The sequence below is a fragment of the Hesperophylax consimilis genome, chromosome 5, assembly GCF_061612785.1.
Source record: "Hesperophylax consimilis isolate HC1 chromosome 5, BYU_Hcon_1.0, whole genome shotgun sequence".
NCBI classification, from domain to species: Eukaryota; Metazoa; Arthropoda; class Insecta; order Trichoptera; family Limnephilidae; genus Hesperophylax; species Hesperophylax consimilis.
Window position 1 is genome coordinate 4,244,866 of NC_142840.1, and position 13,722 is coordinate 4,258,587.

The 13,722-nt window shown below is 32.3% G+C and overlaps 1 protein-coding gene across 1 annotated transcript in view; it reads left to right on the top strand.

Moving 5' to 3' along the window:
• The window catches only part of LOC149423440 (uncharacterized), a 172,166-nt gene that overhangs the window by 142,190 nt on the left and 16,254 nt on the right, over positions 1-13,722 (top strand). Inside the window, exon 6 of the mRNA XM_089631968.1 lies at positions 10,316-10,478. Coding sequence (XP_089488094.1) covers positions 10,316-10,478 — 163 coding nt within the window. The remainder of the gene's footprint in view (positions 1-10,315; positions 10,479-13,722) is intronic.

Consider the following 13,722-nt stretch of genomic DNA (forward strand, 5'->3'; position numbering starts at 1 on the left):
AAAAATATTTTTTAAAGGATTTAGTACATTTTTACAGTCGACGGATGTCACTTTTTAATAAATGAACAGTCGGCTAGATTTGAAAAATGAGAAAAAAATATTTTATTAAGCCTTGTGTAAATAATGAATATGATTAACGTGGATTCATCCGTATTTATGAAAAATCAACTTTAATGATTTCGGTTTTTTTTATTACTTGAACTGGTCCGTAGATTTAATTATTTGAATCGTAGAATAAAAGCAATTTGTTTCTCCAAACTTATAATAGGTTCGTTAAAAAATATGTGATATTTTCGTTTTGTCTCTTATTTAATTGAGACTAACGAGAATTTTCTACCACTAAGTCAATTTACAGATAAAACATTTTGATATATTATTTTAGTTAACTTATTTTTGGAATTGTTTCTTACAATTGTGAAAGAGAAGACCTTTTAGAAATCTGGAAAAAATATTTTAGGAGGAAATTGTGAATAATAAGTACCATAAAAAACATCAAATTTTACGCAATTAGGAAACATCCAAGTTGGTTTTATTAAAATAAATATTTTCTTTCTATAAATACTTTTTGCGAAACTCTTTTTTAAATATTTAAATATTTTTTATGCGAGGAAACATATTCTATCTTTTCAATTAGTCCGGGATTATAAACTATTTTGATAGATGTTAAAATATGATTGTAATTAATTAGAATCAAAGGAACTCTTCCGCGTACCATCAAAGAGAGTAATTATTAAAAAAATATAATTTTATTTCACTTGAATCTCTCCTGTGAAATTCTGTGATTTTCTTACTATCTAGTACTGCTTCAGAGATGAAACTGTCAACAATCATGTGAGACTAGAAGAATTTAACGGCCTCTTTTTTTAATTTTTTTATATTAACTCCACACAGGAGGCCCTGAAGAAAATAATTTCCCTCAGGGCCTATGTCATCTTTGGGGATGCTGTGTGGAGGGTCTTTTTATGGAGAGGAAGGAGTGAACATGGGTCTTGAAGAGTCCCATGTTGTAGGAGGGAGGAAACACAGAGGCCGGCAGTTCGTTCCACAGCCGAACTGTTCCATCCGTTCTCATGTGACAAATGTCAACCGTGTACATCTGTGGTCGTGGTCAAAAGGTAAAATGCTCGCGAATAGTAATCCGGGCTTGCAGGTAAAATACCGGCGTGAGGAATTAAAGTGTATGTTTTACAATTATTTCATTAAAAATATAAACCTTTGCGGCATGTTTCAGAGTGAACGTTACTCTCGGTAATGCCTTTCAGAAGCTAAACGTTGCTTGAAATAGGCTTAGTCTTTTTTGGTGACCAGATCTGAATAGCCAGTTACTTTTATTTTTTCTCAACTTCCTCTTTACCATTTTCTCAAGCCTTACAACATACCCCGATTGGGAATGCCATAGTATCACTGGCTCCAGACCTGAATATTGCATAACAGATTTTGCATAGCAAAACCAATGTTTTTTTGAGAAAATCTTTATAAATAAAAACTTTAATGTTCATTTGTTCAAAATCTTAAATCTCCGAAAATTCTCCACCGATAGCTTTGAAATTGACACAACGTTGCATGTGAATACGCGTGTGTTTTTATATAGATCTATTAGACGTAAAAGCAACACACGTTATTGTTTCTCTATCTACACAGATGGATAGAGCCACAGAAACGCGTTGCGGGGTAAAGCAGGTATAAAATATATGTAAAGATAGTAATTGTAAAACGTGTTGCAATTATACTACAAATCAATATAATATAACACCAAATTGGATTTTGAAGCATAACCGTTGAGTTCTTAGCCAAAGTTCTAACCGTTCAGCAATAGATTTCGATATAATGATACGATGTAACTAACCACACACTTGAACAAAATAATGTTGTATTGGTCGAGTAGTTGAAAAAATGAAGCACCCTTCTATATTGATTGATGATCGGTGGTATTACTTCTCGGCAGATATTTTCGCAGTTCGATTTAGTTGTGACGCAGCACATTGTAAGAAGTGTTCATTGAACAAAGAAAAATAACGTAAGACCAAGGACGAGATGTTTCACAGAATTAGAACAGTATTTTTTTTAATTTGCTTGGTTGGGAGCAGCTGGGGCTCACATTAAAGAAAAAATAGTTAAAATAATCTTACGATCACAATAACAAATTCTCCGAAACAACCCGTCCTAAATGAAGCATTGAGTTATGTTCATTGAAATAATTCGTACCATTTGCATTTGCTATTTTTTTTAATGAAATCTAATGTTTATAAATTAAGGTTTTTTATGCATAGCACAAAGGATAACAAATAATTCTAAGCAATAATAAGTCGCATTTATTAGTGAAAAAATATAATAAACAGTAATTGTTGATTTGAAGTTCTAGTAAATATTGAATTATTTGGCGTGTTGGAAATAAGCCGACGTAGCACGGTGGTCCAAAGCACCTTACCGGACCATTACCGTCAGCGGTATTTATTTTTACTCGAGAGTTATTTTCAATTTGTATGGATTCTTGTTTTCATTGCATAACTTTCCATGGATTCCGCAAATAGTTATACAATCATGATGGAGTGAGTTTATCAATTAATCTATATGAGAGTTGTGCAGATCCAAGTAATTACAATCATTTTGGATAATCAAAAAATGTTATAAAATTATGGGTTTTCACGTTTGAAGCAAAGTATATTTACTGTGACGAGGACCATGTATAGGATTACTAAATTTTCATCCCTTTATTTTTGTAAAACTTTTAAATTACTTTTTTTTTAAAACGACGCAAAATAATCGTAATTGTTCATATAATGTATTATATATATTTGTTATACTTCATTATTTGGAGAATAATAATAAATCAATATCGCGCTGGTATAAGCGACGTTACTTTATGGATTTGATATTATTTGTAGACGCTGATAATTCCACGGTTAAAAAATACTCTCCAGTCTAGTAAAATTTGATATATTCACGTGTATTGATCAGATTTGATCAGCCAAGAACGTCCCAATGCTAACTAGGTACCTCTCCTACTACGCCTAATTCAGTATCACAATACACGCAGTACGAAAGGGTATGCCATCGTTTCACTGGCTCCGGGCAATTTGGACTTCTGTGTAACATCACATGAAAAATAAAATTGAATGTTTTTCCGCGAAGCGTTAAAGCACACTGTGTACACGTGTTTATTGGGTTGAATTTAAAATGGATGCAAATAAAAGTGTTTATTTGGATGAGCTTTTAAATTGATCTGCCCATTGGCTTTGTTCGAGTGAATATTTTTTGAAAAATCAGTATATTTTTTTCCATAAACTTTCATATATGAGCTCTCTGTGGTATTGTCGGTTAATTTGAAATCGTAACAAAATTTGATAAATCGTTTTATATTGTCTCCATAAAAATTCAAATAATTTTTCGATATGCGACATATTTCCAAGTGTCAATTTAATAAATTAAAACTCGGGAAGCTCTCCAAAGTTTGAAATGTTGTTTACATGACAAGTAGGTAGAGATAAATGAGAATAAAAAGGTTCTGGTTTATGTAGTGGTGCACTTTATTGTAGGACTACAACACCAGGTAAGAGGGTCGAGTCGAGTGGTAAGGCTCTTGACTATCCATTCGAAGATCGCGAATCGCGATAAATTGTTATATATTACAATTAATTCATTGAAAATAACACAGAAATAAATTGCCAGGTACATTGCATTCCTCTTCTTCATTTCCTCCTTTCTACTACCTTCAGCCTCAAAACATACCCATATTGGAGATGACATAATCTCACTGGCTCCAGATGGTTGGGTGTAGCTTGGACTCTTGTGTGTTTTTACATAAAAAAGTAATATTTTTTATTCAGTTCACTTCAGTGTCAATAAATCGGCGTTTATAAAGATATATTTCTTTCAGTTTTATACAAAAAAAAAACAACATTTATATGTTAAAAAATTTATTTTGCATCTTATTTAATTAGAAGGAGAATACAACTTACGAGTATGTACATACATTAACACAATTAAAACATTATGGGCTTTAATAATAAACGTATTTTTAGCTTACCATACAATCATGATTGTTTATCAGTTGTGTAAAATTTAAGACATGTTTATTTGTAAGGTGGGTAAATATTCAGGGTACTCCACTCTGATTTGGAGATTGGATACTCTGATAAATATAATGAAATCGTTATTAGAAATAATAAGATATGGAATAACTTCATGGGGACATTCAACAAAAACAAATCTTCTTTCAGTCCAAAATGTAAAATATTGTTTGGTAAAATTATTTTAAAACAAAACTAAATACGAACAAAAACATGACGTACCAAAGTCATTACTATACAATTCTGTAAATTTATAATCTGTTCGTGCTTTATTGTGGCTTAAAATTGCGAGTCAGCATACATCTCAATCTGAATATAATAAAATAGTGACACATGTTCATAATACAAGACTAATTGCAAACGATGGACTTTTAGTTCCCAGTACCTGAATAAATACGGTCAAAGAACTCTAGAATACCTCGTTCCAATAATTTACAACATGTTGCCAAACGCAATAAAAAACTGTGAATTGAATCACATAAGGAAATGTATGTTAAAAAAATGGTTATGTGAAAGAATTTTTTGTACTTATGTAATGTGTATATTTTGTGTACTTGTTAAAATTGTATATGTATTTAAAAAGTAATTGTTTAAAGAATCCGTTGACAAACTGATATCAATCAGTTTAACGGGACTTAATAGTAAAAAAAACTGTATTTTTGATAGTTAATAAATAAAAAAATAAATAAAGTACAACGAACCAAGCATTCTAGCAATACATTTTTTTACAGTTTGTGCTTTTGCAAATTATAAGGTGTTGCGTACCATCTGTTGGCACTTGAATTGTCTGTAATTATTGATGAAACAGAAAGAATCAAACGATCGTGTTGATTTATCAAATAAACTTAGGAGAGAGGAAAAGGAAGCCTGTACCTTGTGAATGATGGTTTTTTTTTTTCTTTTGGAGGTTCTGGTGTTTTTTTGACTGTTCCGTGGGCACTATAATAGTTTCTAGATATACATATAAGCACTGTTCCACCACACAACTGTTTTGCAATCATACACGTCAATATTTAATGTATTTTTACTTACGGATGATAATTTATACAAGGGGGAAAAATATGCAACTATATGCCTCAGTGAGTATTCGAACATAAAAAAAAATGACAATTGCTCTGGGTTTCTTTTTTCAAAAATCTTCATTCTTGATTTTTTCGAAAGTAAGGAGACCTTTAGGAAATGGAACAATACAAGGGAAAAGGCAATACAGGTAGGAACTGGATTAGTGGTGTAATAATAAAAGTGTTTCAATATTAAAAGTCTTCCTAACGATTTTCTGTTCACATTGCCCATTTCCATTCTATGACATGAACCGATAAAGTTTCCTACCAAAACAACTTATGTAGAATAGTATTAAATTTAATTATAGAACTCAAACATCCTTGAAAGAAATGATATATTTGGAAAACTTTTAGTGCTGTTAAACATAAAATTAATGTCTTTTAAAAATATTATTCAATTAAGTTATGGTATAACCAGAAAAAGACAAATAAAAATATTATTTTAACGATATTACGTACTATATTACTTAGATGAATATTGAACCAACTTACTAATATACGAAATTATACCTACATATTTTACTTTCTAAGTCCAACAGACGTTGCATCTTAAAAAACCCTTGAATTTACTTGCGTGTATAGTTTTTCCCCCTCAAGCTTGTTAAATTTAACATTTTAGGACTGATAAATGAAACAATCATTCCTTATAAATTTTTAAGTTTTTTAGCCAAATTTCTAGAAGAGTACCTACGCAATTTTTTTCCGATAAACAGTTTTTTTTTATAATTTTCTGTTAAAAAAAATGACTAATTCAAATTACTCTTCAAGACTGTGACACTCGGAACATATCAAGCTCGTGTACTTAACATGCTCGTTGCACAGGGGTGTATCACACAAAATTCACCCTTTTTTGAGGAATTTGTTTTCTGTCATGCTTCTCATTCATCTTAAATTGTACATAACTTTATTACAACTGATATTTTTAGTATTTTCTTATGTACGCTTAATAAAACACTTTTCCGTCATAAATTAAAACTATGTGAAGCCAAGTTAGAAAATATATGGAATTTATTTAAATATATATTTATTTATAAATAAATTTAAAAAATAAACGACTCAATTCAAATATTATTATGATGAATATACCATTTTGTAAGTCTGTGTCTTCCAATGTATATTATGACTCTTTCAATCATAGGAACCTATACATTCAGCAGCAGCTTCAAGTTGTTCGTCGTCTTCACATGACTGCTCAGTATCGGTGTCATGCTCCGAATGATCACTCAGTCCGTAACTGATGGGATCGTGAAAATGAATAACATCTTCTTCTTCTGCCATGAAGCAATAGTGCCTACAGCATCGTCTAAATTTGTTATGTTGTCGATGACTGCAAATCTTGATCCATCTAAAAATAACGAAAATATTAGAAAATATTCAATATATCGGGAATAAATTAATTACATCAACAATACTATGTTCCAAAACACTGCAAATGAAAATGGTTAATTTTTTCAATGATTTAAAACTTATAAAGATATTGTTTAGAAATGTACCATAAAAAGTTACTTATGTAATCAGTCGCTCAATGTTGGAATCGCTCATGGCAGTGAAGCAAGTGTAAATAACGCTCCGTAGTAATATCCAAAAAGGCTTGAGTACTATACGCGTCGTTTCAAGTCGCATTAACATCCCAGAGGAACGGTCAGTATGCAGGGGAGACGAAAGCAATATTATCACTCGTTATTCACATGCTGGACAGTTTAATATTTTGTGTGAGAGAAAGTCTCATAATTCAACCCACCAGGGTTAACAAGTATATACAAAAAATCTTAATATTATTGTTAAATATTATTTTTTATACATAAGTTTATTTTGATTATGCTCACAAATCTGAAGATGAAACAGTTTTTTCATGAATTTAGGTTTATTTTATTTTTTGTTGTCTGGCTAAAGGGAAGGAGATTGTATACGTGTATAACCTCGGGGACTTTTTTCTTTTACCACTTTCAGTCTTTGCTGAATTTGTGTATATTTTTCACGTTGTCTTATGTAGCGTTCCATTTTCTTGATTTATTTGTAAATATTAAATTCGTGTGTATAAATCTTTTTTGGATATTGTGGATTAATATATGGATGTAATATTCGGACAGTTATTGATGGGTTATATTTAAAACGGTTTTTTGATAGCTTTATTCTGTAAAAGCACATTATTCAGTTTGATAAAAATTGCATCAGTTTCGGATTAAGATTTAACACACGTTATTGACTATCTGACGGAGGCAAATTATCGTCAATAGCTTCGTGCAAAATGTACTATACAGCTCCTAACTAGAAAATATGTGTATAAATACTTTGATGCAAATGCCAGAATACCAAATGATGGTCACAATTGATGTCGTACACTTTATTTTACCCTTCTGAAGGTTAAATTATTTATTTGCTAGTAAGTAGCTGCTCACGTGCGTTGTGCGGTCCTTCTGAACGAAGCTTATGATTAGAATAAGTCAAAATATTCAACACAACTAGGAACAAATACAAAAATCGGGCAATAAACGCAGTCTTAAATAATGTAAGCTGTTTCTGGAACAGCGTCTGATATTTTGATCAACAATTCTTGAAATTCTGCTGCTTAATGGGTAGCGAAAAATAATCAATATTTTCGCGTGGTTTGCAATAATATATAATGTGGGGACTGTCTGTTTACAGTGCAGAGCGGCCATATGTGTAAGTGGTACTGTACCTGATAGAGCGGAGGAACAAGCTCTTTCACTTGTTTATGTTCTTGAGCAGAACTTGAAGGCTTTTGTTTTATTCCCAAGCCAATTATAACTTTGCTGGAAGAGGGTGGAAATACAATCTAGGCTTTATTTTCATTTTTCCGCAGTGTGTCACCCGTGATACATTAACCTCGCTCTCCCGTGAGTTATATCGTGCGATTAAAATTAAGATTTATTATTTTAATAAACATAAGGAAAACAAACATTTTAATCCCAAGGCATGAATAAATTCAGTATTAAGGCATTATATTTTCATGAACAAAGCACTCCTCGTTAAAATGAAAAAAATACAAAAAACTACTTTTATTGAAATATTTGCTTTTCTCTTTCTTTTTACACACCAAATATTAAATTCTCTCTATTATTTAAAAGAAACAAAGTTTAAAATTCAGTGTGCGTTATATCATAATAGGACTTTATTTTGACGTAGAACCAGTATGATTTTACAGTCCAAACACACCATGATACGGAGATGGGCCTAGTATGGTGGTTCCTTGTAAAACCGTAAGACAACCTTCAAAAAATGCGGATTTCTTAGCAAAAAACTCGACAAAAAAACATTTAAAATCATAGTGTACTAAAATATTTCTGTAAAAAGTGACTCCATTGCAAAGTAAAAGGTACGCCCACAGTATTCTCAACATGATCTTCAATACCTTAGGTTTTAAGTCGCTCCCCAGAAAAGCCTCCATCTTGGAGGCTCAGTTTCTTTGAAACAACCTTTCCCCCCCTCTCCTCATAAATCGTCAGGTAATTTATTTTCCGAAACTCCTGATTAAACCTTAATAATTTATGAGTAATCTGTCTGTTATAGGTTGGATATATACCATACTAGTACTCATACTAAGTAAATGCTGTATATCAACATAATACCTACAGGAAACTTTACTATTATATGCATAAATGATAGAATATTAATGTATGAAGTAGATACATACCCTAAACCTAATACTTTTCATATTTAGCAACGATGGAACCATGACTTTAAATTGAAAATTAACTCCACGCGAATACATGATGCTAAGAAATGTGGGAATTGCATTTGGCTCTCAAGGTAGGTACATCGAACTCTGTTATTGTGTGAACGGTTTATGTATATAACTAAAAACGTCATAACTGAAACAATTTTTCAGGCTGATGTTAGGCAAACAATTACTAGTGTCTTGAAAATTTACCCGGTTATTGGGTTTTTTTACATTAACTCCACACACGAGGCTTCGAGGAAAATAATTTCAATCAAGGCCTATGTCATCTTTGGTAATGACGTGTGGAGGGTTTTTTAAGGAAATTAAGGATAGGAAGATCTAGCAAGGAATAAAAGGCATGATGGGCGGGTGGGAATCTAAGGGGCAGTGTGTCCAGGAGTGAAGGACTCCCTCATCCAGTTTCTCCGAATTTGGCCCACCACACAGTAGGTTGGCACCCCTGCTAAATCACTTAATATATTGAAACACTTGGGGTGACCTATGGTAGAGGTGTTGGTAACCCAATCAATAGTTTCAAGAGCCGCGGTACCCATACCCGCCTCCCTATGTAATTCAGAACCGATAAAGAAGGCCGAGTGGTTAGAGGCGTCGTCTCAGTAAGATAGAGATCCAAGGTTCGATTACCAGTTTTTCATTATTTTTTAGTTATTTAAAAAAATACATTTTTCAAAAACAAAAAAAAATACTGATTTAATAAGAAATGCAAGTGATATGATAAAAAAGCAACAATTAACTACCTTTTAGTGGTTTGTCAATGAGGACTTTTAACGGTGAAAAAAATGATTAGATTATGTTAGTTTAAGGTTTGTACGTGTACAGACACATATTATGCACGAATTCAAACAAACATACACATAATATGGCATATAAACATTATAAAATAATAATAATACTCGTAATAAAACAGAAATAAAATATTTAGAATATCAACCAACATCTAGGTCTACAAATTGCGAAAGCTACGTTTTCTTCTTTGTTATGTTTCGTTGAAATTTATTAGTATTATCTTCTTCTTCAAAACCTTTTTCTGTTCTTTGAAATATCTTTTTATCAATCAGTTTAATCTTTATTTTTATTTCTAAAATGGTTTCCATAGTAATATGTATGTTATTTAATTTTTTTAATTTTATTATTTTAATTTGTTGTTTTACCATGAAATATTCATTTCCCTTATGTTTTATTATTTGTTCTACAAAATATTATTTTTTTATTCTTACATAACAATAATAATATTTTTATTTAAGAAATTTGCTACTATATGTAACTAAGAATACATGTTAACAAATATATAAAGTTGAGGTTTCTCACAACCGGCCTGACTAGGCTGGCCTGTATTGAGGCAGCCATTTTAAAAGTTAATTTTAATTTAATAAATCATATACAGCTACCATAATACGGACTGAGCCTAGAATGGTAGTTGAGAAAATCACTAAAATTGTAATCTTTTGAATTTATAAAAAAAAAATATTTTTTTTGTTTAGGTCCCGAAGTCAGCATTTGGGACGAGAGCGGGCGGGCGGTGGTGGAGCGTTACTACAAGTCCGGCAGCTTCTTGCAGCTCACGTGTTCTGCCGCCCAACTGCTGCAGCCGCCCGAACTGCTGGGCTGGTGGAGGGGCGCCGCCCACCTCACTGAGGGCATCAGGTAAAACACTGTACAAGGGAAACTAGCCTTTTCCTACCTCAAGCTCCCAACCACGAATAGACCGATAAAGATTTCAACGATTTTGTCGGTAATTTGTTTTCGTTACTTAGTAAGGTTCTTAAAGTAAGATCAGTAAGGTCATTTATGTTGTTAGTAAAGCAATTTACCTGCTTAACGATGCTGCATAGACTGTTCTAATTTTCAACTCGAACTATATTTGTCATGCGCTAGCTTCTATAATGCTGAACACTCTTTTTTGTACACTAAAATTATGACAAAAGCGGTTATAATTTGTGTAGTTCTTGGTAACAATTAACATTCACGGATGTATATTATTCATATCGTGTAGTTTTAAATTTTGGTTTACAGAATTCGCTTGGTATCATTCGTTTAGAGCAGAGATTCCCAACCTTGTCTGTCGTGCTGCCCACTTTCCGAGTATATTATTTATCACCCCTCTTCCCACCTTTACCCCCAAACTACCTATTTTAAGCGTCATCGTCTTTAGAAATATCACCACATACCGGTTTGTAGCGTGGTAGTTATTGGCTTTCGAATGACTACATGAATTCGATCCTCTTCTAGTTTATTCGTCCATCATTGCACAAGCCACATATTCCACTTATAATGACTGAATTCAGTGAATTTCCAGCATTCGGAGAATATTTTTAACTTGGAAATATTGCTTTCGAAACTTGAAAAAGATTTTTTTAAAACAATATTATCAAAAACTCTATTAGTCTATAATAATACAACCTATGTATCAATAATTTAACGGTTCAAATGTAAGATTCTTGCAATGATGTAGGTACCTACGACTTATTTAAATTCATTGAAAAAAAATCATTTAAACATCTCTGCCCGCATTTAATTTTACCGCCCCCCTACCCTTTACCATCGTGGCTATCACCGCTCCCACCCAGATCATACCAACGCCCCCAGGGAAGAGGGGACGCCGCCCCCGCTGAGAATCACTTGTTTATAGAATATAATTTATAATCATCCAACCTACCCAAGTCATATCTTTGTATTGTAATTGGTTATTTGATTATGTATGTGTGATGCACATTCCTATGAGCATGTTTGAGTATATTGTTGTATCTATAATTCTACATATTTCATATCTTTGTTCTGTAATCATTTATAATATTGTTCTTCTTTCCCTTTTTTTTCTAAATTGTAAATTCTCTTTGTATTTATGCTTCAGCAATATAATTATTTTTGTAAAATTAACCTGCAGACAAACTGCTCTGGCAGTTAAGCGGGTTTTTATAAAGAAGAATAAAAAAAATTGACGATGCATTATTAGTGTGTTTAGTAATTATTTTAGCAATGTGAGTGAAACTCTATATGAAGCTATACACGCGTGTTTATGGTGTTTGTGGTTCCCCCAAAGATGTTGGTATTTAATCTAGATATTGTATAGGGTGAGTTATGTTACATTGAACATGTTTATTAGATTTCTTCAAGAGCACTCCAGCTCCATCATTTTTTTAGTTTTGACAATCCTGTGCGGATTTCATTAATTCGATGCTATAGTATTCGTTGATATTTATTGAGCATTCTTGTAATATGTTGGTTGAGGTTTCGCGCGTTTGAGAGATTGACGAGTGAAAACCCTTTAAATTCTAACTAATTTAAGAAAACGTATTCTTATACCCATGGCCAGGAATGATCTCATAAAAAATCACTCTAACCCTTGTTGAGGTCGGTCCTCGCCTAACAGCCGTGATATATTATTGAAAAGGCTTAATTGCAAAAAAAAGGTTGAACCTTCGTGTTGGTACAGCGTGTGGCACTCTGAAAACACCACTCTCCGTTTAATATGTAGGCATTTCTTATGTACATTCATAAATAATGTTCTCCAACTTGAAGAAGATAAACATTAATGTAATCCGGTAGGCAATGCTTAAATTTCTTCATCCTCAAAATAAATATTGGTGAAAACATTTTTTTTAATGTGAGCACTGCGCGAGAGTACGAACTGCTCCAAATCATTGAGAATCAGTTCATGGTATCCCCAAATGGGGTTTGTTGTGAGGCTGAAAGAAGTGAGGAGGGAAGGAGATGAGAAAGAGGAAGGTGGGGAAGTACCCGGTTATTAAGATCTAGTCACCAAATATGGCTAAAGCCATTTCAAGCATTCAATTCCTGAATATGTTTTTTTCACCAGGGCGGTACTGAAAGTTAAAGAATTTATTTAAAAAACCAATTTTCAACATAAATTAATGTGATAAGAAGTTAATTTAAATGGCTGCATTTTTTTTTTCAGAAAAGGTAGATTAAAAATATTGTTGTAGGTATAAAATATTTTGTTATACCCTAAAAAGTATGATAATAACGTCTAAAATAAATCTTTTAAAACACTTTAGGGAGAAAATCAAATAAAAATGTAGCTAAATAAGTGAAAATTAGGCGCTTTCTAAACAGATTGAATTGAGTGTTTTGCTGAAATAAAGGCGTCCATAACAATCTCATTATATTTAAGCTGCCTCACTTTAAGAATAACAGTCTATGATCCAGTTAGCGGCAGAAAACTTGCTACGCCACGGATCCGTAGAGCTATCTGGCTACGAACTGTAGAACGCTACTTACTTCCCGTAGAGCGAGCATTAGTCGTAGCTCGTAGCGTCTGGCCACGCTGAGGTAAGCGAAATAATTAAGAAGTTCATTATGCGGGCTAACTGAGAAATCTGCCCCTGAATCTGAAGAATTCAAAGCCAGGTTTCTTTAAATTTTTAAACGTATTATATTTGGAACTTATTTATGTACTTCAATGTCGAAATGAAATAATATTTTCCAAGACAAAATAAATATTATCCTTGAGAGGAGGCGTATTCAGTTTATAAACAAATTGTTATAGAAATATTTCATTTGTGAAAACGAGATTCTCTGCATCTGGCAGTAATGTCTGCATCTGAATCCTTGCATCTTAACTGTTTACTTGGCTTACTCTAAAGAACCCCTTTATTAAAACAAGAAAATACAAATATTTTTGAAGTAATTAAATATTTATGGTACTTTTCGTATCCCTTTTAATCATCAATAAATATCTTAGTTATTGGAGAATCCAACCTAGTCACGATCGTTTCAGAACAGATTTTACTAATTGAATTTGATAAAGTACCTGCGATTGATTGTTTGTCATTCAGTAACACGACAGAATAATTCAATTAAAATATGCCTTGATGTTTTTGATTGACGTATTTTCCGATGTTAATTAACGTGGAAGGGATATTGATAT